The 27,281-nt window shown below is 42.8% G+C and overlaps 1 protein-coding gene across 8 annotated transcripts in view; it reads right to left on the minus strand.

Moving 5' to 3' along the window:
• Nucleotides 1-27,281, minus strand: part of MACF1 (microtubule actin crosslinking factor 1) — a 340,946-nt gene that overhangs the window by 182,208 nt on the left and 131,457 nt on the right. For 5 of the 8 annotated variants that reach the window (XM_070786801.1, XM_070786798.1, XM_070786806.1 and 2 more), the window contains 3 exons: nucleotides 17,320-17,409; nucleotides 12,665-12,742; nucleotides 8,901-8,993 (listed from right to left, as the gene is read on the minus strand). In XM_070786801.1, the coding sequence (XP_070642902.1) occupies nucleotides 8,901-8,993; nucleotides 12,665-12,742; nucleotides 17,320-17,409 (261 nt within the window). Of the gene's footprint in view, nucleotides 1-8,900; nucleotides 8,994-12,664; nucleotides 12,743-14,797; nucleotides 14,894-17,319; nucleotides 17,410-27,281 lie in introns of all 8 variants that reach the window. The other 3 variants (XM_070786805.1, XM_070786799.1, XM_070786800.1) reach the window with 1 other exon arrangement.

The raw sequence follows: 27,281 nt of genomic DNA on the forward strand, positions 1-27,281 counted from the left end.
TGATCTGCAGTAGCATATTGGGCACCTACCACCCTGGGGAGTTAATCTTTCAGTGTCCTATCTTTTTGCCTTTTCATACTGTTCAGGGGTTCTCAAGGCAAGAATACTGAAGTGATTTGCCATTCCCTTCTCCAGGGGACCACATTTTGTCAGAACTCTCCACCATGACCTGTCCGTCTTGGTTGGCCCTACACGGCATTGCGCATAGTTTCATTGAGTTAGGCAAGGCTGTGGTCCATGTGATCAGAATGGTCAGTTTTCTGTGATTGTGGTTTTCATTCTGTCTGTCCTCTGATGGAGAAGGATAAGAGGCTTATGGAAGCTTCCTGATGGAAGAGACTGACTGAGGGGGAAACTGGGCCTTGTTCTGAATAGTCTTGTTCTTCTGGGTCTTGTTCCGTTCCTGAAATAAAAGCAAACCCAATTCCTAAACACACTCAACTTGGGGCAAGAAATGGCCTCTGGCTGTGACTGCTACTGCAGGTTAAGTCGAACAGATGACTTCTAGGAGCCTTTTCCTCCTTGAACTTCTGAACATGTTGGACAAATCAGGCTTTCATTTCCTTCTACTCCAGAGGAAAATTGGTCTAGGAAAGGAGCGGAGAGTTCAGCAAGGTAGTGGTAAGTCGCTTCAGTCGTGTCTGACTCTTTGTGACCCCATGGACTGTAGCCTGCCAGGCTCCTCTGTCCATGGGGTTCTCCAGGCATGAATACTGGAGTGGGTTGCCATTTCCTTCTCTAGGGGATGTTCCCAACCCAGGGATCAAACCAGCATCTCTTACCTCTCTTGCATTAGCAGGCAGGTTTAGTAGCTAAGTAACTGGCTAAGTGATTCAGTCTCCTTACGGGTAAAAGGTGGACACTCCCACCCACTTAATGGGGTTAAGAGAGGGTTCATGGGATGCTGTCTATAAAGTGCGTGGCTCCATGCCTGGCCTATAGTCAATCCCTGTTCTCCCCATTTATTACTGAAGCTCAGAGGTATGAGGCACCCCACCACCGCCTGGGCCCTGATAGGCTCTTTTTCTTGATGAGGCTCTGAGGAAAATAGCTGTGTTCCAAGGTCCAAAGTTCAGGTGCTTGCTTTTCTCCACATGGCCTCTGCCTCCCCTTTTGCCCCGAGTAAGTTATCTCTGAGCACAAGGACAGCCCCCTGGACCATCCTCTCATCAAACCTGAGCTCTTAGCACACGCACGGCTGCCTTCGGGGAAAGCAGGCTTCTGATGTCCTGCTGTTTTTCACGTCTTCTCCTATGGCTTTTACTAGATAACTGTTTACTGCCCACAGGTCTCCTATAGAGACAGGGGGCATGAAAGACTCCAGAGCTCATTCATTCATTCCACAAATAAGAAAAAATGCCTCATCTATATGCCAAGCACTAAGTGTCATAAAGAATAAAAAAATGTAAACCCTGAATCTGCCTGGCTAAGACCACTCTTGACCTGACCTCCCAGACTTTTAAAATTTCCAAGTGCTAAACATACACTAGTATTTAATAAACACTTGAAAGCTGGAAAGCTAATTTTGTCAGATTCTGATTTTTCAAGAACTTATCTTCTAGGAAAACCATAAATCCTAACAGGTACTGTAAAACAGGCTTGGACAAAACCAAGAGATAAGAAATTCTACTATTAGTATCTGCATATGTAACCTCAAAGAGTCAGTTGATCTCTGTGTTTCAGCTTCCTCCTTGGAACAATGGGCACAGGAAAACAGACATCATAGTCTAGCCATCTGGTCTACCTACCCCACAGGTTTGAGAAGTATCCATTCATTTAATGAGCATTTATTGAATGCCTACTCTAATCAAGGCAAAGAAGAAAACAAGAGATGAAATCCCTCCATATTTAAGCTTGTGTCCTAGGGCAGGGATCCAGAAAACAACCAACCACATTAGACAGCAGTAGGTGTCACACAGCCCTGTGAGTCACAGCGGGCTTCTGAGAGTTACTGGCAAAACAAGAAGTGTACAGAAAAAGTATACAACAGGTATCTAGCCACAAAACTCACTTTCCCATATGCATAAGGACAGATGTTTACTGCAGCAATGAATGTCTCCTTCATACAAATACATAATTTACTGCAAATAATAATAGCTGTGTTACACAGCTGCAGGGGCCTTCACTCAAATAATAGACAATGTAAACTAGTTAAAATAAGCAAATCAGGTCCTCCTTTATCAACACGGATAGACCCCAAAAACATGGTTAAAAAAAAAAAACAGAAAACAGGATATATAGAAGATACGATGTGTCTGATATTAAAAAAAAAAAAAAAAAAGGCATTCATCTGTCATAAAAGTACAAAAGCATATACAAGAATGATACACTTCAACTTCAGGACAGTATTTACCTGGGGGATGAAGGAACAAGAAAATTTCTGTATCTGAAATGTTCTTTTTTTAAAAAGAAAGGAAAAAAATCTGAAGCAAATATAAACTATTAATATCTGTTTAATTCTGAAGGTGACTATACACATAAAGATCTGTTATATACTTTTCTGTACTTCTCTGGGTAATTAAAATTTTCATTAATTAAAAACTCAAATTAAAAATTTTTTAAACGTCAACCATTTATTTCCCATTTAGTGTGTATCTTTTTAGTAGGTGTTAAAATGTAAATCATTAATCTCTAAAAAGTTACCAGTCCCATCAGCAGTAGCAAATTTCTACTCTGGAATCAGCCTCTCCTTCAATTGCATACTCCCTCGAAATGACAACCAGCACCTATGTATCTCCATCATTAATCTATTTCATTAACACCAATAACAGAGATTGGCTATAATGACTATTTTTTCTTGTCGTTCAGTCACGTCTGACTTTTTGCAACCCCAAGGACTGCAGTATGCCAGGCTTCCCTGTCCTTCACTATAACCGGGAGTTTGCTCAAACTCATGTTCATCGGGTCAGTGATGCCATCCAACCATCTCATTCTCTGTCATCCCCTTCTCCTCGTGCCCTTAATCTTTCCCAGCATCAGGGTCTCTTCCAATGAGTTAGCTCTTTGCATCAGGTGGCCAAAATATTGGCGCTTTAGCTTCAGTACCAGTCCTTCCAATGAATATTCAGGCTTGATTTCCTTTAAGATTGACTGATTTGCTCTCCTTGCTGTCTAAGGGACTCTCAAGAGTCTTCTCCAGCACCGCAGTTCGAAAGCATCAATTCTTCAGCACCGCAGTTCGAAAGCATCAATTCTTCAGTGTTCAGGTTTCTTTATAGTCCAACTCTCACATCCATACATGACTACTGGAAAAACCACAGCTTTGATTATATGGGCCTTTGTTGGCAAAGCGATGTCTCTGCTTTTCTTCCAAGGAGCAAGCGTCTTTCAATTTCATGGTTGCAGTCATCGTCTACAGTGATTTTGGAGCCCAAGAAAATAAAGTCTGTCACTGTTCCCATTTTTCCCCCATCTGTTTGCCCGTAAGTGATGGGATAGGATGCCATGATCTAGTTTTTTGAATGACTATTTTACTGATCCCCTAACATTTGATAGTTCTCTGCGTTTCTATTTGGCTTTATATACCACACACTCTTGATGAGAACAGCTAGCACAGAACAGTTAGCTCAACAATTAAAGACTAGAAAATCACAATGATAGATAACTAGCAAGAGACACATCACTTCCTATCTACAGCAAGACCTCTACATGGAGGTTCTATATGGTCCTTTATCAGTTAACCAAAAGCTTTGTAAGCAGGGAATCTTTCCCCACACTTCTAAACACTTAGCTAATTGATAGGCAAATGCCAAGCCTTCAAGAACAGCAAAGAAAAGTAATTAGTTGCATCTGGGAAAATACTCTGGCAGCATAACTTCTCTCCATAAGAAGACAAAATTCAGCTATGCTGAAATAGTGAACAGAGAAAAGCAGGTAGCCAGTATGCGTCAGCAGACAGACTAGGGCAAACCTGTTTATATCTTTCAGTAAAATCAGTAACAGCAGAGTACAGCAGGTTAGGTCAAAAGTCCATAAAGTTATAAGTTTCACTAATAATTATAATAGGCTACTACCAATAATTGCTGCCAGTTATTGAGTACAGGCTGTGTTCCATCGTCCTTTCCCATACCTTCCTGATTCTTTAAACCTCTATCAAGTTAATTCACGGTACACTCCTTTGAATTATGCAGTCAAACTGGAGAGATTCTGTACCTAGTTTAATTTTGAATCTCCCACAGACTCTACCTAAGACCTTGCTCATAGCTGGACCTCAGTAAATGTTTATGGAATTCAGTTAAAAAATATATTTTCCTGAAAACTAAAACCACAAGGCGATACAGTTCACACTCTCTGTGATGGCTATCACCAAAAGACAGACAATGATAATGACAAGGACGTGGAGAAACAGGAGGCCACACAATTGTGCTAGTGGGAATGTAAAATGGAGCAGCCACTTTGGAAGACAGTCTGGCAGTTTCTTAAAAAGTTATACATAAACCTACCACGTGTGAGTGTGAGTGTGAAGTCACTCAGTCGTGTCCGACTCTTTGTGACCCCATGGACTGTAGCCCACCAGGCTCCTCTGTCCATGGAATTTTTTAGGCAAGAGCACTGGAGTGGGTTGCCATTTCCTTCTCCAGGGGATCTTCCCAACCCAGGGATTGAACCTGAGTCTCATACAACCCAGCAATTCCACCCATAGGTATATACCCAAAAAAAGTGAAGCCATACATCCACACAAACATTCGTATCAACGTTATTTATAACGGCTAAAAGTGAAAACAACCCAAACGGCCATCAACTGCTGAACAGATAAACAAAATATATGGCAAACCCACAGAACAGAACCCTCCTCTGCAACAAAGGAACACGGTACTGACACACGCTACAGCGCGGAGGAACCCGAGAGCAGCGCGCTAAGCGAAGGAGCGGGACACAACAAAGCACATATTAGACTCTTCTATTTAAATGAAACGTCTGGAATAAGCAAGTCTATAGAAACAGAGAATAGATAGATTCATGCTGCCTGAGGCAGCAGATGGGAATGGAATAACCATAAATGGCCAGGAAGGACCTTTGTGGGATGATGAAAATGTTCTCAAATTGGATTATAGTGATGGTTGTACAACTCATAAAAATCATTGAATTATACAATGAAAATGGGTCAATTTTATGGTACGTAAATTCCACCTCAGTAAAGTTGTTTTTAAAAAAGAATCTACTTTTTAAAATAAACAACCGATAGAATAACCAAAGATGCTTTAAAACAGCTGGAAAGAGAAAAAACAGGATGGAGGGGGCAGAAACGAAACGCTGAACACACCTCGCATTCACTTTTCGAAATTTCCCATTGTAACAATGTATATGATCTATATAATGCAAAATAAAATTGAAAGGGAGAAAAGCAATCGCTAAAAACTGAAAAAATATAAAATACAAATGGACCTGTGTATCAGATTGATGGCTTAACAACACAGAGAGAGGTTATTTCAAATGGCTTTAACATAAAATTATTTCTATGTCCTTAGGGGATTTACACTAAAGAAATCACAAACTTTTCAGTAATTGTGTTGTTAATAATAACACTATCATTGTTATTTTTATTCAAATATATAAATTTATGCATACATGATTTTGTATATGCACTATAATATATACATGATTTTCTATATACTTGCATCCATGTTGTTTGCATGTGTGTATATGGAAAAGGGAATAAGTAATATATTGCTTTGTTTGGATCAAGATTTTTAGCATAAGAAAAAAAAGAATACAAAGTCAAAGAGGTTGAATAAAACTCTAATTCTAAATATCAATTAGAAACATTATAAATTCTTGACTTTTTCTTACAAGACAAATACAAATGTTGGCTAGTTTTGTCCACAGAAAACACCCAGAAAGAGTGACCAACCCAAGAAGCACTCAGACTGTTGTCAATAAAGAATTTCAGTTCCTTGGAGAAGCTGCTAATCCCGGGCCTGAAACAGGAAATATACAAAAAGTATCTGGAACAGCTCTTCATACAAGAAATAGAGGACATTATCAAAGACTATATGGATCATGAGGAAGGACTCAGGGTCAATGTGAAAAAACTCACTGGCCAGAGGAGGAGCTGAATACTATGAAGAATGACAGCTATATTTAACTGGAACACATTTAAGTCTGGTAGAAATCCATGAGTCACAGTGTTGCTAAGGGAAGATGAGTATCAGCAATGAAACTTTCATCCGTCTTACGGAGAATCTGAAGAGAATCAACTAATTATTTTGAAAACTGGTGAAACAGAGGGCAATATAAAAGCATTTATCTTTTTATCTTCCCTTTCCTAAAGGAACTATCTCTCAGAGTAATTGATGAGGTAAAGTTCTGCTTTAGAAAAAAATTTCAGAATTTTGAGTACCGCCATGTTGCAACTTCTAATGAAACAATGAAACAGTAGCTGTTAAACTTTTAGGTGAAGGGATAATGGGGAAAGCCTCTACAAGGAATGATCAGGCTGGTCACACCTGAACCCACTAATCAAGCTTAACATGATGAAAAGACAGACAGCAGACATTCTGATGTGCATTCTGATGTGCAACACCACCATCCTTGCCCTGCCCCAGCACAAAAAAGGGAACCTTAGTATGATTCAGCCTCAGGTCTAGATCCAAAGCACCAGTTTACAGACAATACAGAAGGATGGAGGAGACTGTTAGAAAACATCCAGAGACGCCACCAGCATCTTTCCATAAACTGCACAGGACAAAAGACCGATTTCTTTAACAAACAGTTAAGGGGACAAAAAGAGGAGAAGAGAAGTTTAATGCAATGTGTGGACTTTGGATTCAAACAAGCCATTTTTAAAATGAGATAATTGGGGAAATCTAAACACTGCTTAGATATTCAATGATTTTAAGAAATCACTGATTTTTACAGTGCTATAATTTTGTGCTTTGCTTAAATGAAGAACCTTTCAGAGATACATACTGAAACACTTGCAGATGAAATTATATGATGTCTGGGACTCCTTTCAAAATAACCTACTGGAGGGTTTGATGAATGGATCAGGAAACAGACAGTGTAACGCTGCCCATGAGTTAGTGACTGGTGAGCTACGTGATGAGTATATGGTAGTTCTATACGATTTTCTCTGCATTTATAAATGTTTGAAAATTTTCATAAAATTTTAAAGAGAGAGAATTCTAGAACATTTTCTTAATGGCATATTCAGTTAAGGAACATTATCCCCATATCTTCTGTCCCAGGAAAAGTTTAACTAGCCAATTCAGTTTTCATTCCTTGGCCCCTGAATTTCCCTTCTGTTGAGTGAGTGAGTTAGTTGCAGTCAGGAGAAAGGGAGACACAGCAGACAGATTCCTCTTACCTCACAGCTACAGGATAGCATTGGTGTCTCAAAGTGAAAGGTGGTTTGTGGCATACAAACAACCAAAAAGATTCCTCTAAAACAGCCCGCTGTTCATAAGAGTGCCAAGGGGATAACGCTATGAAAACTCAACAAAGTTCTTGTTCCAACCCTGCCAAGGCACACTTGCCAAATTCATGTTCCTGGTTATCCCTATATCCGAAGCATGCCTGAGGACACCCTGTGGTTCCACAAAAACACGTGTTACCTCCACGCTTTCCTAAGCCTACTTATGCTGCAGATTGTCAGCAGCAGCTCCAAACCAGAGCCCCAAGAAATTATAATCCCTGAGTTCTCAGAAGTTCTCAGATTCTCAGGAATTCTGGGACACCTGATGTTCTGCATTCACCCAGCAGGTGGCGCTGACTCCCCAACTGGGACATCACAGCCACACTGACCTTGGAGGCAGCGCCTTGAGTGAGGTATTTATAAAAGCCTTCTTTTCCCACCTGCTCAAGAAGTGATCCCTGTCATCTATTAGCCTTGCATACAGCAGTTGGGTATTCGAGAGTTGTCTGAGAAATAGTTTTGTTAAGTTGAGCTAACGTGATTCAAGATAGTCTTTTTTATAAAAATAGGGCTGTGACTTTCCAATAGTATCTAGACTTGAAGAGGATTTGCCTTAGGGAGGAGGAACAGGAAGGCTGTGTGACCATGTGAACACTACCAAGATGCCACTGTTCTTGGGTGTGATGGATGCTACAAGATTGTGTTTACAAGCACATATACCAAGGTGCTTGCTATGAACTGAATGTTTGTGTCCCCTCGAAACTCATATATTGAAGCCATAATAGCCCTGATGTGATGCTATCTGAAGGTGCGGTCTTTTAAGAGGTAATTAGGTTTAGATGAGGTCAGGAGAGTGGAGTCTCCATAATGGGATTAATGCCCTTATAAAAAGTTGAAGGGACATGAGATCTCTTTCTGTGCATGCATGCCCCAAGGAAAGGTCACCTAAGGATATAACCAGGAAGAGGGCCCTCACCAAGGAGCCAACCATGCTAGCACCCTGATCTCAGACTTCAGCCTACAGAACTATGAGAAGCGAATGCTTGCTGCAAACCACCCAGCCTGCGGTGTTTCACTACAGCAGCCCAACCTGACTAAGACAGTGCTACAATTAACCAGGCTTGTTTAAGAGACGAAGAAAAGGCTACATCAAAGCAGGATTATAAGGCTTCATTCCACCCTTCCTGAGCAACAAATCCAACATCTCTCCTCATCCCTCACATTCTGAGTCCCCAGAGAGCCAGTTTTGACTCAGCTGAGCAGACTGCTAATAACCAGATTGTCAGTGCCAAAGCCACAGCATAAACAGGTGAAAAATCCCCCTTCATCATGCAAATGATGAGGAAGTTCTTGGTTTACACTGCAACAGCGTTGCCTCCAGGCCAATGCTCCTCTTCCTTCAGAGCTCCTGCTCTGCCCCACTCCCTCATTCACTGACAAATACAGAGAAGGAAGGCTCAGTGTGCCCGTGGAAAGCAGAGCAATCTCTAGCTCTGTCCAGGCCATGTCCAAACTGAGCACCAGGACCCCAGACCACAGACCCTACCTGGAAGTGCAAGATAATGGTCCAGATCAGGCCGAGGGTCAGCTTGGGGTTGCCATCTGTGATGTCGTCGTTGCGAATATTCACTAGTTTCACCTGAAAAAGAAACGAAAGCTGGTCTGAGAGCTCTGCAACTTTGTTTTGATTTCATTTTTTATAGATTTTCATTATTCATACGCAGTTAATTTTTTTTTTTTTTTTGGTGTACAGCTTGAGTTTTCACTATGTATAGATTTGTGTTAACAACCACTATAATCAGGGTAACAAAACAGGAGCATCAACCCCAAAAGGTGGGACTTTGTGCAGTTAAATCCTGCCTTCACCCCTAAATCCTGGCAACCACTGATCTGTTCCCAGCGTTGCTTTACCCAGAATGTCATATAAATGGTGTCCCAGAGTATGTAATCTTCAGATCCTGGCTTTTTTGCACTCAGCACAATGGCCGTGAGATTCCCATCCACGTTGCTGCCTGGAGCAATAGCCTGCCCCTTTCCACTGTGGAGGAGTATTCCTGTATATCTGTATACCTTATACCTGTATTCTACACACAATAGTTATCCACTCCTCTACTGAAGGAATCTGGGTTGTTTCCATGTTGGGGCAGTTATGAATAAAGCTCTTATATTCGTGTACAGTTTTTTTGTGTGAGCACATGTTTTCATTTCTCTAGGGTAAATTCCTAGGAGTGGGACTGCTGGGTCATATGGTATACGTTTAGCTTTGTAAGAAACTGCCAACAATTTTCCAGCATGATTGTACCATTTTGCAATCCCACCAGCAAAGCAATTTCGCAAGCACTTGCTATTGTGAGCTGCTTTTTAATTAAGTCTTCCCAGTCCTTTTTCTTCTCTCTTTCTTATTTTTTCAAGGTTGTGAGAGAGAGAGAGATCTGTCTCCTGTCCCTCACCGGTCTCTGGCCTGTCCCACCTATTCCCCTCCTCCCACAGCACCTGCCTTACTCCTAAAATCTCATTCCAGCAACACGATGTACACAGACACACAGGTCCTTCCCCCACCAGGGTGACCAACCATCCCTGTGTGCTGGAGACTGAGGGATTTCCTGGGACAGGGGCCTTTCAGAGTGTCCTAGGAAAACCAGCCTATTTCCACCTCCACCCCGTGAGTCTCTGTCATACCCTCACGGAGCTCCTGACAACCGTGACAACTGCCCTGAAGCTGCCCTTCCTTTGTCTCTTCATCTGAACCGAAACCTTCATGTACTCAAGACCTCAAGCAGCATCCTCACTTCTCCTTACACTATGGTGACTGGTGCTGTAGACTGAATGCTGTGTCCCTCCAAAATTCATAGGTTAAATCCTAACACCCAATCCGAAGGTATCTGGAGGTGGGACCTTTTCGGGGTGACGGAGGAGCCTGGTAGGCTGCAGTCCATGGGGTCGCGAAGAGTTGGGCACGACTGAGCGACTTCACTTTGACTTTTCACTTTCATGCATTGGAGAAGGAAATGGCAACCCACTCCAGTGTTCTTGCCTGGAGAATCCCAGGGACGGGGGAGCCTGGTGGGCTGCTGTCTATGGGGTCGCACAGAGTCGGACACGACTGAAGCGACCTAGCAGCAGCAGCAGGTCTTAAGGGAATGGGATTAGTATCTTTATAAAAGAGACCCAGAAAGCTCCCTTGACCTTCCCATCACATGAGGACACTGCTAAAAGCAGTCTCGGAACCAGGACCTCACCAGACACCAAATCTGCCTCCCTCTTGGACTTCTGCAGAACTATGAGAAATGAATTTCTACTGTTTATAAGCCATCCGGGCCACGATATTTTGATACAGCAGCCTGAATGACCAAGACACTGGGCAAGTTCTTCCCCTTTCCTGTATCTCTGTCTCCTCTTCTGTACACTGGGAGCAGGAGGCTCTGCTTCCTGCCTCAGTGCAGGTCTTCTCATCACTCACGGCCCACAGCTGGCAGGCTGGCAGCATCAGCCAAGTCCAGTTCCCCCGCCCCACCTCCAGCAGCTTTCCCCGTGGATTCTGAATACCTCCTTAGCCAAGCCACCTTCCAGTGTCTGCCAATCCATTCCTTGGAGACCTCACACCTAACTCCTACCCTCCCTACCTCATCTTCTGCCATCTTTCTTGGCAATTTTGGCATCACCTCGATGAGCCAGGTGCCGTCCCGTCTGTATAACTCGTCTGCCTTCCCACTTCAGATGACTTTCATTTCGCTCTGCTTTGGACACTTGCACAGCGACAACCTCACCATCACCAAGAACTGCTCCAGGGTTCCTTCTGCCCTTCTCTGTGTCCACGGTTCATGGCTCACACTTTTATTATATCCTAGTAACCAATCTACTCTCCATCCTTATTGAGGCTTCTAGCTAATCAATCCTTTTCAATTTACCTTGACCATTAAGGCCCTCTCTGGTTTTCTCTAACTCTACACACAGACATTCCAAGGATGCTTTCTCTAGTCCCCTGAACACTTCAACCTCTAATTCTCCTACCACTGATTTCAACAAATATTTATTAAGTGTCAATTATGGACCATTCATTACGACAGGTGATGAAGATAAAAAGGTTAAGTAAGATCACATTCTCTGTCCCCACGGGCCTACAAAGCATTACAGCAAACAAAGAAATAATAATAAAGTCATAAGTATTATGTTAGAAGCAAACGGCTATGGGAGTGCATAGAAAGAGAATTTCCCAAGTTAATAAGAATTACTGCTAAGAGCGGCAAACATGAACTAACTCCGAAAATACGCACACCACGTCATGTCGCCGTGAGCAGAGCTGGTGCCTGGCAACTGTGGCTATACCAGATCTTTCCAAACAGCTCCCTAGGCAGATGAACTCTGACTCCCTCATCCATCCACTTTCCTCCCCTCCACAAACCTTCTCTGTATTTTTATCCCTCCTGCCTTCCTCCTCACTGTACCTCAGAAGAGGCATTTTTCCTTTCCTTTTCAAAGAAGTTACATCAGCTGTGCTCTGGATCTCATCCCTCAATCGCTGGACTTGGTTCCATCAATTAGGGAGTCAAGGGAAGAAGGACGGTGTGTAGAGAGCAGCATGAAAGGAGCATTTAAAGTGCCCAGGAGGCCTGGGTGGGAGTCCCAGGTGCTCTCTCACTTCTGTGACTAGGGCAGGTCATTTCTCAGTTTCCGTTCGTAGGAAATGAAAAGGCTGGACTAGCGATCTCCAAGGCGCCTTCCAGGGCTACTCTGCTCTGAGCCATACTCCTCACTCTCATTCTGTTCTGTTCTCTTCACTAGCTTCTCCTATGTCTAAAAGTGTGCTTCTGTCTTCCTTCCTTCCTATCTAGGGTGGGAACAGATTCTTTACTAAACACTGCTCTGCTCTGTTGAGCCTGGTCTCTGAGGTCACCAATGCTGCACAGCTGAGAGCTTCCCCTCCAGCCCCACGCGCCATTCAACCAGCCTGACATCCCCTCATCCAGTTCTCATGATGATGAAGCACTCTGGTGTCCCCTCTCCTGGATGATGTACCTTTTCCCATCTTCTTTGCCGGTTTATTTCTCATCTTCCCTTTGGCCTCCACCTGAGTGGAGGTGAGTCAATCTTTCGCATCTTGCTTTTCTTTAAGACTTTCCCTCTAAGACAGGCCACACAGTCTTTGTAAGATTTGTTCAGACACAATACAGCTGCTCACTAGCAAGCAAGACTCAGAACTGTATCAGTTGGATTTACTGAAGGCTTACCAGGGGCAATGAGAACATCCCTGAACAGGGACCCGACGCCAACTTTCCCTGGCAGAGTGGGGGACACACGGGACGCTCTTACCTGTCGCTGCTTTAGGAAGTCCAGGGCAATCTGCACGTTCTGCAGCCTGTGAAAACGCATCCTGCCCTTCTCCCGGGGCTGCAAACAAACAAACAAAAGGGATGTTTGTTTCCGTGACACCAATTTACCCACGCAGATCCCTTTCTGCTTTCATTTCAAGAACTAAAAGACCACAAAGAGTTCCCACGACTGAAGCCAGGCGTGGGAGCGTCACACAAAGCACCCCTCCAGGCAGGACCTGTGTGAGTTTTCACCATGCTCGCTGAGGCCCCCAAACGCCTCGTTTACCACTCAGATCCCCGTGAACACACGGCACGTTTGAATGCAAATGCTGAAGCAGTGCCGCAGCTTCTCTACAGGTTCCTCTGCAGCCATATGTGGCAGAACTCGATTCTGGATGTGAGGTTAATGCAAACAAAGATTTGGCTCTATGGCTCCCAGAACCACAGTTAAATGTTACAGTAAGCAAAGGGTAAAAGGCCTAATTACAGGTTGCTCAGTAATGGACAGTGCCAACCATATTACAACCTGGCAAAAGAAACTACAGGTAGTCAATTTTACACTAGGGAATGAGAAGTTACACATGCTCAGTAAGTGAAAAAATCTAAAATGGAAGGCAGGAGTCAAGAAGCAGCCTATTTCCTAGGAAGACAAAGTAGGAAAGCCACCTTTTACTCCAGTTTGAAATACCCAGAGCAAACAAGACCTCGATGGTGTAGGGTTCTTCAACACAGAACTCCAAAGAAAGGTATTTCCTGCCAGCCGCTCAATCCTGGATGTCACACGAGCCACAGTGGAGAGCCCACCTCCACCCAGCGCCTCTGGTGTCGCTCCACCCAGGTGGGTGTCGCCAGCGCCCACCTCCCGGATCCAAGGCTCAAGTCCTATCTATCCAAAAGTGTGTGGAAGCTGTTTCTCCAGTGAGCACAGGCAGGGATGGCTATCTACGTCTGGAGTGTCTTCTCCTGCTTACTTTCCAATGGTTCCCCCCTCCAGTACAATTGGGACTAAGACATCACTCTCACTAGATCATACCCAATTCATTTATAAATATCAAAATGTTACTAACTAAAGGCCAATAAAATACAAGGTAGCTCTGTTGTGGGCACCTGCACAGAGGAAACACTGCCCCAGGTTGATGGGCAAAAAGTAACCCGACACGTGGAGGGACGGGGTGGAAGCATCTCTGAGGGGGTCCCTCAATCCTTCTAAGCAAAACTTCCAAACCAGGGTAATTGACAGAGTAGGTGAGGCCTCTCTGTGCAATAGGATAACTTTGTAAGTTAGAGTGTTAGGAAAAACCTTCTTAGTAAGAATCTCTTCTCAGTCATTCCAGCTGAACTAATTGTGAATATGGCTTAGAAGATGACAGAGCCTGTGAAACCGAAGATGCTAAGGCAATTGGAGGGGAGATCAATGAGATGAAAAGATGACTTTAAGAGGACAGGGAATGGGGACACTGCCTGATCTCTATTTCCGGAGAAAAATCACAGGCTGTAATTAGGGTCTGCAAGCAGAAAATGGCCCTCCTACACACTCTAATCTTTACGCCTAAGTACTCCCCACCAAAAATACCCTTGAGAACATGCAAGTTAAATCTCTGTCCTCTATAGCAACTAGAGATGTTATTGACGAAGGCAGAGTATCCCCATGCAGTGAGTGGTTTGCAAACAACAGGCTCTTTTGAAAACAAATGACACGGTGTGTGCTGAGAACCTGGAAGCCAGAGAGGTGGCGAGCAAGTCTCCGTTAGTCTGGAGTGTGGAGTCAGAAGGAGCAACTGACATGCTGTCAACTAAGCTTTCCACAGTTCTGCAATCTAGACTCAGACAACACAGCAAGGCCACCAGAAAGGCATGGGTCTCCAGTCACAACCGGACTTGACGCTGCCAAACATCATTATTCTTTTTGTGCCAGCTACTCGCAGATAAGCAAAACAATTCCCACCCTGGGATCATCTAACAGTGGCACGAGGCACAATTAGTTTTAACCACTTTCTTTGGGACCCAAATTCCCAGGTGGACAGGGAAGAAGGCAATTGGTAAGTGAGCTGCTTGGGGACCTAGAGAACCCCAAACCCTCTGATGGCCCTGCAGCGCCGTCTGGGATGCTGGTGTCCCCAGGAGGACCTACGACATCATCATCATCTTCCTCCTCCTGCTCCTCGCTGTTTGCACGGCGCCAGGAGGGCATGCTCACCAGGCGGAGGGTCTTCAGCCCTGCCGGCTCCTTTGGCCACCAACCAAGGCAGAGACGTGACAGAGTTAGCAGGAAATTCACAACACATAAATGAAAAGGAAATGAACGCAGGAAAAAAAAAAGATGAAAATAAATATGAAAATACCCTCCCACCTCCACAAAAATGCAAAACAAAATTAAGACCAGAACAGATGGTTATACTGAACACTTCTTATGTTCAAACACAGCTTTAACTCTCCACAGGCCATCCATTCTCCCTACTTTTGTGAATCAAGTAAGGGAGAATGCATGATGAAAATATGCATATGAAAGAGATATTTGGGTGGTTTCTGGTGAAAAGATGATTATTTTACAACTATCTCCATAAACACCTGTAGGTCTTCAAAGGCTAGGGAAAGAAATCAGATAGGAGTGGCTTTAACCTGTTTTGTAAGCAATATCACTGAAAAGGATCACTTTTCAATATAAAATCACTACAAGTTCATCAAATATACCAGCCAAATTGCCCAAAATATAATTTCGTGAGCACTTTTAAGTCCAACACAGTGAAAGTAAAATTCTGATTACTTAGGAGATTTATAAATGAGGGCCAGAGAAGAACTAGAATTCATATGTACTGGCTATGTCAACAAAAGCATCTGTCAATTTTAGGCCATTAAAAATTATTATTTTTAAAAAAAAAAGAAAAGAAACCAAAACAAAGGACCCCAGGAAAGCCAAGCTCAATCCTGGAAGAAGCTGACTATTACTTAGGGAGAGAAATCTAACGTGTCAAATCCTGCTCTAGAATTCACCAAAGACAGAGAGTGTGCCGGCTCCCTCCATAGATTGCTTGAGCCGTGCTCCTCTCCAGGGCGCACCTCTCACAGGTGTCTCCACACTCAGCCCTGGCCTTTTCTAAACGAAAAAGCATGCTGTCTATAACACTCTAGACAGAGCAGGAGCTGCACAGAATCACAGGCTCAAGTTAGGCTCCCACATGTGAAACAACGAGCCCATGGTGAGGCCACGCTGATCCCTTCAACAAAGTGAGGACAAGAGCTGATAAGCCAAGAGGTTTGGACAGGCTTTGTCCTCAGACAGGTAACTGTTTCCATAAGCCACATTTAATACATATGGGGAGGATGCAGGCCTATCTAATTATCCAAGGAGCCCAGATGTACAGCATCTGGGGCTATGCTCAGACATCAACTTCAGCTCTTCTTCAAACCTGTGACAGACAATGAATTCCAGAAGGGAGGAAGTTAGGCCGTTTGGGAAACAATGACTCTAAACACCTGGGCTTTTACATGTAAATCTCAGCTCTTTGTTGAATATAGAAAATAAAGTAATTCACAGTAGAAGGAAAAATAGGAGGAATCTGTGTAGACTAGAAATAACATTGTAGGAAGAAAAACACGCCTTATTAAAAAATCTTAAAGCGAGAATCTACTATTCCTGAAATACTAGCATGTATAAATAGATAAAGAACAAGGAGAAATCATGCAAATATAAAAGTAATAGAACCAATACCGGATTCCATCAAGAAAGTAGAATTTTTTTAAAAGAATTAAAAAAAAGAAATAAGAATATATGACAAATCAGGTTAAATTAAAATGAACTTATATCATTTGTGGCATCTGGTCCCATCACTACATGGGAAATAGATGGGGAAACAGAGGAAACAGTGTCAGACTTTATTTTTCTGGGCTCCAAAATCACTGCAGATGGTGACTGCAGCCATGAAATTAAAAGACATTTACTCCTTGGAAGGAAAGTTATAACCAACCTAGATAGCATATTCAAAAGCAGAGACATTACTTTGCCAACAAAAGTCCGTCTAGTCAAGGCTATGATTTTTCCAGTGATCATGTATGGATGTGAGAGTTGGACTATGAAGAAAGCTGAGAGCCGAAGAATTGATGCTTTTGAACTGTGGTGTTGGAGAAGACTCTTGAGAGTCCCTTGGACTGCAAGGAGATCCAACCAGTCCATTCTAAAGGAGATCAGCCCTAGGTGTTCTTTGGAAGGAATGATGCTAAAGCTGATACTCCAGTACTTTGGCCACCTCATGCAAAGAGTTGATTCAATGGAAAAGACTCTGATGCTGGGAGGGATTGGGGGCAGGAGGAGAAGGGGACGACAGAGGATGAGATGGCTGGATGGCATCACTGACTCGATGGACATGAGTCTGAGTGAACTCCGGGAGATGGTGATGGACAGGGAGGCCTGGTGTGCTGCGATTCATGGGGTCGCAAAGAGTTGGACACAACTGAGCGACTGAACTGAACTGAATTGGTATCATTTGTAAAGCATTAAGTCTGAGTTAGAAATAAAGTCCAGCAATCACCTCTTCTACTTTTTCCTCCCATGTAACAGAAGTGACAGCCACCTCCCCAGCACTCAACACGATGGACCTATATCATTAATAGGGCCACACCTGGGAAGTCACCCATTAGGAGGAGAGAGAAGCTCACCAGTTTGATGCCCGAGAGGACCTCCAGCAGAGAGATCAGGTTATGGCCATCCCGCAGGTCTTCATAAAGGTCATTTATGTGCTTGCGGACCTGGGTGTGAGAGCAAAACAAGACTTGATTTTTATTTGATCTTGAATTATTTTATTATCCACACAAGTGCTTATGGTTCTTTGTAAACACAAATTAAATAATTTGAAACCGAAAACAATAAACAATTCAGGAATATTCACGTTGGAATACAATACATATGAGATGGTAACACTTAACAGAGGCTTGTATGTGTTTTTTCAAATTGACGCCAGATCTATTACATACTCCAGTCAACCCTGAACAATATTCCATAAAGTTTGGCCAAGTCTTGATCATCCCGAAACATCTCAGGAATTATTATGGACAAAAATATGATACAACAGCCAGTGATGGACACATGAGACCTGTCAGAGTCAGTAAAGCCCTCCAGAGTGCTACAAAGGAAATCAAAATGCTAGACACTCAGCGTTCCATGGAGTGTAGCTTTAATTTAACCCCTTTTTTACCCAATACTTATAAATAAATAAATAGTGAATTTGAGAATTCTTTTCCTTTGGGGAAAAATAATTCTAATTTTGGAACTGAAACTATGAAAAAACAAATACCACTTTAGAAAAATGCGTGGGTAATGTCAAACACTAAATGCTTTAGATGTTATCTCACCTACCTCTAACATCTATAAGGTGGGCATTATTATACTACACATTATTATTATTATTATTATCATATTATGCCTATTTTACATATGAGGAAATGAGGCACAAAGAGGTTAAGTAACTTGCCTAAGGTCAAAACTAAGTGGAAAAACCGGCCTCAGTTTCATCTTTCTGATTTTAGCCTTTGCCATTACTACAAGGCTTTGTAATCAGCCATAATCTCATTCTATTTATTTAATCCAAACAACTGCCCTGCGAAGTCCTATTTCATAAGAGAAACTGAGGAAGCTAAGGCTCTGAGAAGTTACGGTCACACAACTTTAGGACGTGGCTAATATGACTGATTTGTTCCAAGTCTAGTGACACCTTCATTGAGTGTTGCACAAACAGAATCAGAAGACTAGTGGAAATTATAAGAAGGAAGACCCTTTACAATATACACAACTTTCTAGGCAACAAGAGAAAGGGTTACTCTAGAAGTAGTGGATTTCTAGTCACTGGAGTTTTTCAAGCAAGGGCTGGGATACTGGGATTTCTACATTCACATGGAAGCCTGAACTGTAAGTCCTTTCCAACTGTAATATTCTAGCATTCAAAACTGAGAATCTGAAAAGACAAAGACTGGAAACATCTTGGTGGACTTCCTAGAAGAGAAAGGACCTGAAGGATTCGAAAATGTTTGATAGAGAAAGAGGATGGGAAAATCACAAAAAGACACCTAAGTACGACGGTGGAAATATGAAGGATACACATGTTTGTACCTGTACATGAAGGACTAATAAGCTGACAGACAGATAACCCAATCGGAGAAAATAGTTCATCATGAGTTGAATAATACCTTTCAAATCTTTAAAGAATATTTCTTTAACTTTTTTTGTGATATTGACAATGACATGACACACTTTTTAGTTTAATCTTCAATATTAACATTTTCTCCCTCACTTTCTTAAGTTTAGACAATAAATGAAACAATACATGTAGCTCAAACTTATACCACTTATTCATGTCCATGGTGTAAATACTCTTCCCATGACCGATTTCAAGCTATTAACATAAAATCACTAAAAGCGATGTTGGGGAGAGATGTACAGTAGCACACCAATACACAGGATTTCCATCAGAAAGAGACAACAGATATAATTAACCTCAAGAGCACAGATGATAATAATGTAGTAAGTATCTAAGAAGAAATGAATTTTGAGTATTTATTACCTTCATTTTAAATATAATTTAAGTGTAAGTTTATATAATTTAACATCATCATGGCTGTGCTTAGAAAATAGCTCACAAGACTCCTGAACATTCACTATTCGGCTCTCACAAGGCCACGAAAGCTGGCTCGAACATATGGGTGGCTCTAAAATCTTAAGACTCCTCCCTCAAGTGGGTCCAAGGGTTCAAGCTTGGGGCCTGGGACAAGCACACTGCACCACTCACAGAAATTAGCAGGTCATAAGGGTTGGAAAGGGAGTTGGTTTTGACAAGTTCAATTTTAAATATGCTGAGTTTAAAACAACAGCAAAGGAGCTACAAATGGAAATGTTCTTGAAGCAGCTGGAAATACCAGAATCCAATCCGGGTCAGCTGAGAACTCAAGTTTAGAAGTCATATGCATTGAGGTGCTAGCTAAACACATGGGAAATGTTGGGCTTTCTGGGTTGGGGCAAAAAGAAAAAAACAAGAGTGCTAAGGACTGAGCCTGAGGGAATAGCCGAAATTAGAAGGCAGGAGATGGGAAAGCAATCGACAAAGGGCAGGGCGGATGGGGAAAGGCAGTGGAAGAGTCAGGCAACAAGCAAGGGAGCAACGTCGAGGAAGCGATCACCACCAGTATCCGACGCTACAGGACAAGGAGGATGAAGACTAGGAAACAGTTTTTGAGTTTTCTGACAAATCAGAGGGCTTTTGTGAGAATGATTTTCTAGAAAGTGGGGGGATGGAAGTCAGATTACAAACAGACAAATAGAAGATTTTTAAATGTCAGAAATTATTAAATACTAGATATTAAGGGTTAAGAAGAGAAGAGACAATAATGAGCGATTTATTTTTGGCAGCTAAGACCTGAATACAGGGCATAAAAATCGGGAGTGGTCAAGGAGTAATTATTTAAATAAATTATATAGGGTTGTGAACCAGATGAGATCATGTTCTCAATGGGACACCAAACACCACGGAGAGCTGAAAAGAAAAAGGAGGCACTTAAAATGCAAAGGTTAGTTTTACATCAAAGCTCCAATGTTTCCTTCTGAAAATTCCAGTTAAGTTTTATGCCTGTGAATAGTAAAGTTGAACCTTACAAGAAATTTAGATGAGAACTAGCTTACTGTGTTTCTCAGTCTTTGTGTGACTATAATAACCAAGTAACTATGAAAAACAGCAGAGAGGTCTAGACAGAAGTAATGGGGGAGGTGAGGTTTTTCCCCCTTAGAGAATATTCAGCAGAGAACAGCTGTCTATTTCTGAAGCGCACTGGACACAGCTCTGCCGAGACAAGGATAAAGAACTGGCTAACATTTGCTAGTGCTTTTACATCAGAAAAGTTTCAGATGCAGAGGTGAGATTTTGGAGGGCTCAGCTAACATACCAAGATCAGACAGCTAGTAAATGACCAGGCCAATCAAATCCAGGTCTCCCCCATTCTAATCTTTAACTCTTTTGTACATACTGGGTTGTCTCTAAAGTTTTCCACAAATCTCAGAGAAAGTCCGGTGGACTAAGTACCAGAAATATTAGGGGCAGCCAGTTAGGGCCAAGAATGCTTAGGAATCAGCCATAGGTATGCTTCTTTCCAACAATCACGCTACTCTGTTAGCAAATAAGATGAGTAAAAAACTTCAACTGTCCAGGTCCCTGCCTGTTTGTAGTCCCTGTAAAAATCACCATCAAAACTGGTTCTTTAGAAATCTCCAAGGAATATATACAAATGGCTAACAAACTCATGAGAAGATGCTCAGTATCAGTAGCCATAAAGAAAATGTAAATCAAACTACAGACAGACTCCACACTTCACACTGACTAGAATGGCTATAATCAAAAAGACAAATAATAAGTGCTGGTGAAGCTACAGAGAAACCAGAACCCTTATACACTCCTAGTGAGAATATAAAATGGTGCAGCTGCTTTGGAAAACAGCCTGATAGTTCCTTAAAAGGCTAAACACAAGTTACCATATGACTCAGTAATTCCACTCCTAGGTATATATTCAAAAGAATTAAAAACATATGTTCAGAAAAAGTAATTTGTACATGAATGAATGTTCATAGCAGCATTCTTTGTTCACGTTAGCCAAAGTCTGAAAATAATCTAAATGCCTACATATTATACTATGAGCAAGAAACCAGTTACAAACAAGCACATGTTGTATGATTCCATTTACGTGAGATATTTAGAATCCGCAAACCTATAGAGACAGATAGTGAATAGACTGCTGGTTGCCTAGGGCAGGGGAAGGAATGGAGGGGTGTTTAGGGATAATGTGGAGAAGGCAATGGCACCCCACTCCAGTACTCTTGCCTGGAGAATCCCATGGATGGAGGAGCCTGGTAGGCTCCATGGGGTCGCTAGAGTCGGATACGACTGAGCGACTTCACTTTCACTTTTCACTTTCATGCACTGGAGAAGGAAATGGCAACCCACTCCAGTGTTCTTGCTTGGAGAATCCCGGGGACGGGGGAGCCTGGTGGGCTGCCGTCTATGGGGTCGCACAGAGCCGGACACGACTGAAGTGACTTAGCAGTTAGGGATAATGATTAAAGGGTACAGAGTTTCTTTATGGGGAGTGAGGAAAATAAATGTTCTAAAATTGTGGTGATTTTAGATTTAAAATTGTGGCTGCACAATTTTGAATATAATAAAAGTCATTGAACTGTATACTTTAAATGTGTGATATGTAAACTAAATCTCAACATAGCTATTTTTAAAAATTAATGAATGACTAAATTTTCAGATAAGGCCAATCCTCCCCAATCATCATGCATTCGTAAACCAAGGAAAGCTCTGCTCTCCCAATTTTTAAAAGATTGGCTTGAGGGTATGAAAAAATAAACAGCTTCCCCCAATTTCTGAGTGGCTTTAGCAAAGGGAATAAATTGCACTTAAGTGCTTGGTATCAGAATCTGAGCTCAAAGGGACTTTAAAGATGACTTAACGCTAACATTCTCAGTTTACAGAGGAGAAATGCATTGTCTAGAGAAGTTACATAACTGTGTAAAATCATTTAGGTGGAAAGTGCCAGATCACTGTCTGTTGACTCTGTGTTCACTGCTTTTTCCCTTCACAAGGCTTCCATGATGCTTGAAGGGTAGAAACAACATATTAACAACATTATTAAATTATAAGAGGCTCCCCCAAAAGAACCAAGGATTGTCCCGTAGTATTCTTTAATACCTGCAGAGAGCCTGATCTGGCAAAGTTTTGCTCAAAGACTCACTCTTAAAAGAAACACAAGTAGTTCAATTTCCTTGATCCACACTATGCTGCAGAGCAATGTATAAGTGAGAGGAGAAAGCTTTAAAGAGCAGAGTATGTTATTTACTCTCATTTATACTTATTAAGGGCTTCCCAGGTGGTGATAGTGGTAAAGAACCTGCCTGCCAATGCAGGAGACATAAGAGACGGAGTTCAATCTCTGAGTTGGGAAGATCCCCTGTAAGAGGAAATGGTAACCCACTCCAGTATTCTTACCTGGAGAATCCCACGGACAGAGGACCCTGACAATCTACGGTCCTTAAGGTCGCACAGAGTCAGACATGACTTAAGTAACTTAGCACACATACTTATTAAAAGATACAGGGAAAATGAAAGCGAGCCTGGTAACTTCAGATGCATTTCTGAATTTATAGATTTCTCAGCCATAAAAGGGAAAATTCCATTTTGATTCAATGGCCAAATTTATCCTCCAGGAAAAGCCTAACACTAAAAAAGCAGATTATAGTTGTTGTAAGTTATTTTGTTTGGTTTTTTTGTTGCTGTTCTGGTTTTTTTTTTTGGCGGGGGTGGGGGGAGGCTGGGGTCATAGACTTCTGGAGAGAACTGTGCTCAAATGCAGGGAACAAAAATGGGGGCTGGGAATCTCTGCTGAAATAAATAGAGTATGATGTGGGAGTAAAGTGTGAGGCTCCTTGCAGATAACAATTCTACGTCTCCTGTTCTGAGAGTTCCTTAAGCTTTGAGGAATCTGACAGGGATATCAGCCAACTCTGATTAACAAAGATTCTCTGAGGATGAGGATGACTGTAAAGTCTCCCAAGGGTAGCTTCACTTCACAGGCAGGCACTAATGCTCAGGGAGTAGAGAATCCAAGTTCAAATGTAGAACCGAGTCCTCCAGTGGGGGTTGGAATGCACTGAGGGTGAAATCAAGGCCTGAGAACTCAGGTCTGGGCAGAGCTGGTCACAAGCCACCACCCCACGGTCACAGCGGGCAACAAAGGCAACGCTCGGCTCCCGGGCAGCACGGCCCCATCAATCTCCTAAACCGCGCTCCACTGCCAGGCCCCTCCTGACCACAGACTGAATAAGCGAAGAGGTGTGACAGCAAATGCAGTGCTGAGGGAGCCGTGAGCTGCCTCACGTGGCTGCGGCACAGAGGCTGTGCAGGAAAGGGGGCCTGGAACCACGAGCTAGAGAGCCTCAACCGAGCAGAAGAAAATTGAGACCATCAGGAAAAACGTGGGAGTTAACTTTTGCTGGTTTTCTGTAGTTCTTAAGTAAAATCCCAGGAAGGCCAATGGCTTCTAGATTGCACACATGAAAAAAAAAATAGAAAGGACGATTCCATCTGTTAGATTAAATGCTTTCCTTCCTTTCTACCCACTAACCTCTACAGTCCATAGAAACTGACCAGAGAAAGCTCATGCTCTCTGTTCTGTCTCACCCTCACAGCCTTTCTTGAAGTTCTTTTTAGGGAGATATATCTATACTTTATAAGCTGCCAGGACCCAGAGAAATAGCAGGGATAATGCAAATAAAAACCTCACTTAAAATTCTAGATCTTTCTTTTTGATGGTTCTGGTGTACGAAGAGAACTCTTCGATCTGTAGGACTTGCATTCTGCCGTAGGTGATCTGTATGTATATTTCAGGTGCTTACATTTTTAAATCTCTTTTAAGATTGGACCAACAGTGTTCTCAGCTAAAAAAGAGGAATGAATCATCTTATTATAACAAACTGTATCCTAAAGAGATACTTGGGAATCCAAGAGATTAGGTTATAACCAAATTTACAACTTGAGGGCTTGGTTGCTTTGATCTTACATTAGTCTGCCTGCCAGTGGCAACACTAATGTGGTTCATGTGTACTTGGGGAGCAAAGCAAAGGGTGCCTGAGCTACAAAGAATAGATTTTGATCCCTAATTCTCAGCCCAAAGTTCAAAGACAGCCAGCATGGAGCAATGATTCTGATGAACAGTGAACCTCTGTGAAATACCCCAAGGTGAGAAAATGCCATTGGAACTGTAAGGCTGGGGGAATAGGAGGAGATGAAAAATCGCCAGGGAGTTAAGTAAAGCTCTGGCTGGCCTCCAACTGCTAACAATGCCATGTGTGTTTGTCTCGTTTCTCCCCGCCCTGAGCCTCCTGTCATCACACAGCACTGAGGCAGAGGCCCAACAGGCAACATCAGCTACAAGTGAAGAGCGGGGAGCCAGAGCATTGTACTGAACTACAAAGTTTAGGGGACAAGCCTGAAGAAGGGACAGTTCAGTTTCTCCAAATCTTAAGAGATGAGGTGTGAAAACAGAGCAAGATAGGGGCACACTGAATAGAAACAACAAATCATTTTGGTCAGAAGACTTGTGATTGGTCTTTAGTTCCATCCTTCACTAGCTGTATGATCTTGGAAAAGTCACTTCATCCTTCTAATTCTCAGCTTCTTCAGCTGTTACATTGAAAGAATAAAACATCTTTACATCCTTCAGGGTTACTGTAAGGATCAAGTCAGATTAGAATATGCTTTGTAAGCTAAAAGGACTACTGAACTGTTATCCACTCAAGGGAACAAATCCTTATTGAATACTTCTCATGCTCCTGGTGCAGGACTTGGATGAGACAGCAGCACAGCAAGCCCCAGCCCCCGAGGAGCAGAGGACACCAAGGTGTGAACGCACATACCCATCTCTTCAAAGTGGTGTGGAACAGAGATGGAGCTGCAATAGTCACAGAGATGGAGGTCAGGGTCTCAGGAAGGGGATACTGGACCTGGGCCTTGAAGAGTAAGTGGATGATGGCCAGGCAGCAGAGGTCAAGACATGCCTTCAACGGAGAGAGAAATGAATAAGCGAAGAGGTGTGAAAGTATACCGAGTTTAGAAGGCGGTGACTTGTTTCCTGTGGCTGCAGCGCAGGCTACAGGGGAAAGTGCCTGGCTGGAAACAGGCTGTGAAGGGCTCTGCACCCTGACAGAGTTGTTTGTCACCAAATGAGAGGCAACTGGTAAATGCTGAAGAAATTAGAGGAAAACGGCAGGTTTTTTCCCTCCCTCTCTCTTTCCCTTCCTTGTTTGTCCTGACTAAAAAAATAAGACACATCAACCTTCAAATTACAGTCTGGGAGAATGACAGCTGCTGCAGCTGCTGCAACAGAAGCATGCAAGGAGGACAGAGAGGACGCCCAGGAAAGGGCGTCAGTTCCAAGAGGGAGAGTCAGGGGGATATTTACCAAGGGGAGTGCTGGTGGTGGTGTCCAGGCAGGACAGACTTGGGAAGGTAATCCAAGCAGAGGGTGCCCCAGGAGCAAAGATACAGAGTCATAAAGAGCATGCCAAACAGTTCAGCAAGCGTGTAAGGTCCAAGGGGAACGTGACACTGTGAGCCCGGAGAGGCAGGCAGACCAGCGCCAGGACTGAGGCGGTGAAGAATGCAGGAGCTAGACTTCAGGTTGCCTGAGTCCTAGTGTTTTAATCAACTTCTTTCTAGTGTTTAACCTCTCTAAACCTCTGATAAAATGGGACTATGAACAGAATCTACAGTATAAGGTCACTGAAGAATTAAAGGAGATGATCCATGTAAAGGGCTTAGTACAGAAAGTATGATTTACCCTAAGCACTCAATAAATTACTACCATTATCATCACATTTGTTCTTACAGAAAACTTTATTAGGAAACTATTATAGTGGCCAAGTCAAGACAAGAGGCCCTGGACTAGGGCAGAGAAGAGAAATCAGATGCAAGCATCTTTCTGAGTTGGAAGTGACTGACTAGAGTTGGTGGCAGGGAGAGATGATGGGCAGGACTAAATATAGTATGATTCCAGATTCCTAACTTGGATAGCTAGGTACATGAATGATAATACTGAGCACTTTGGGATGTACTGAATATAGGATATGTCTGGGTAACATCCAGATGACTGTGTCAAGGACACTATTGAGATACGGGTCTTTGGCTTAGGAAAGAACACAGAGAAAGGCTCTATCATTACCTCCTGATCTAAATCTTGTATCTTAATACAAAAACCGACCTCACCTGCAGTTAAAGAAGTGACCTAAGGAGCTATGTCTGATTTATGTAAGCATCTCCCAGGCCACATAGTTCACTGAACTACATCGACAGACCCCTAACCACAGAGGAGAAGAAAACCCCAGGCACCCAGATTGTTCGTGTTTGTGTCTTTAGAATCATGTGGCTGCAGGGGTTTACACCACCATTTGAGGGACAACCACCACAGCTCACACACAAGCAAAAGCAAGGAGTACAGAGAACTGAATGTAGAAGACACACAGAGAGAAAGAAAAATGAAAAAACAAAGAGCTCATAAAAAGAGAGAGCAGCTGCCTAGTGAAGCACAGTTTTCATAAAGCTCAGATGCATCCAGGCACCAGACTCTGGAGATCACCCCCATCCCTCTCTATGTGTGATTCCTTGCATTCTATGCAAACGGAATGATCCCTGAGGCTAACACAGATGAGACTGCCAAGGATACAGAGAACAAAACAAGAAAATGGTCAAGGTTAGGGGACATCAGAGAAGGCAATGGCACCCCACTCCAGTACTCTTGCCTGGAGAATCCCAGGGACGGGGGAGCCTGGTGGGCTGCCGTCTATGGGGTCACACAGAGTCGGACACGACTGAAGTGACTTAGCAGCAGCAGCAGGGGACGTCAACATGGAGGACAAGAAGCCAGTGAAAGAGGCAGGAGAAGGGCATTCGTGAAGGGAAGAGGTAACTTGGGAAAAAGCAGTGTCCTGGAAGGCAACAGAAGAGAGGGCTTTAAAGAAGCAGTGAGTTAGTCAATACTATCAAATGATATAAAGAAATCAAATGAGAGAAAGATAAAACCACTGG

Source organism: Bos indicus, chromosome 3 (assembly GCF_029378745.1).
Source record: "Bos indicus isolate NIAB-ARS_2022 breed Sahiwal x Tharparkar chromosome 3, NIAB-ARS_B.indTharparkar_mat_pri_1.0, whole genome shotgun sequence".
NCBI classification, from domain to species: Eukaryota; Metazoa; Chordata; class Mammalia; order Artiodactyla; family Bovidae; genus Bos; species Bos indicus.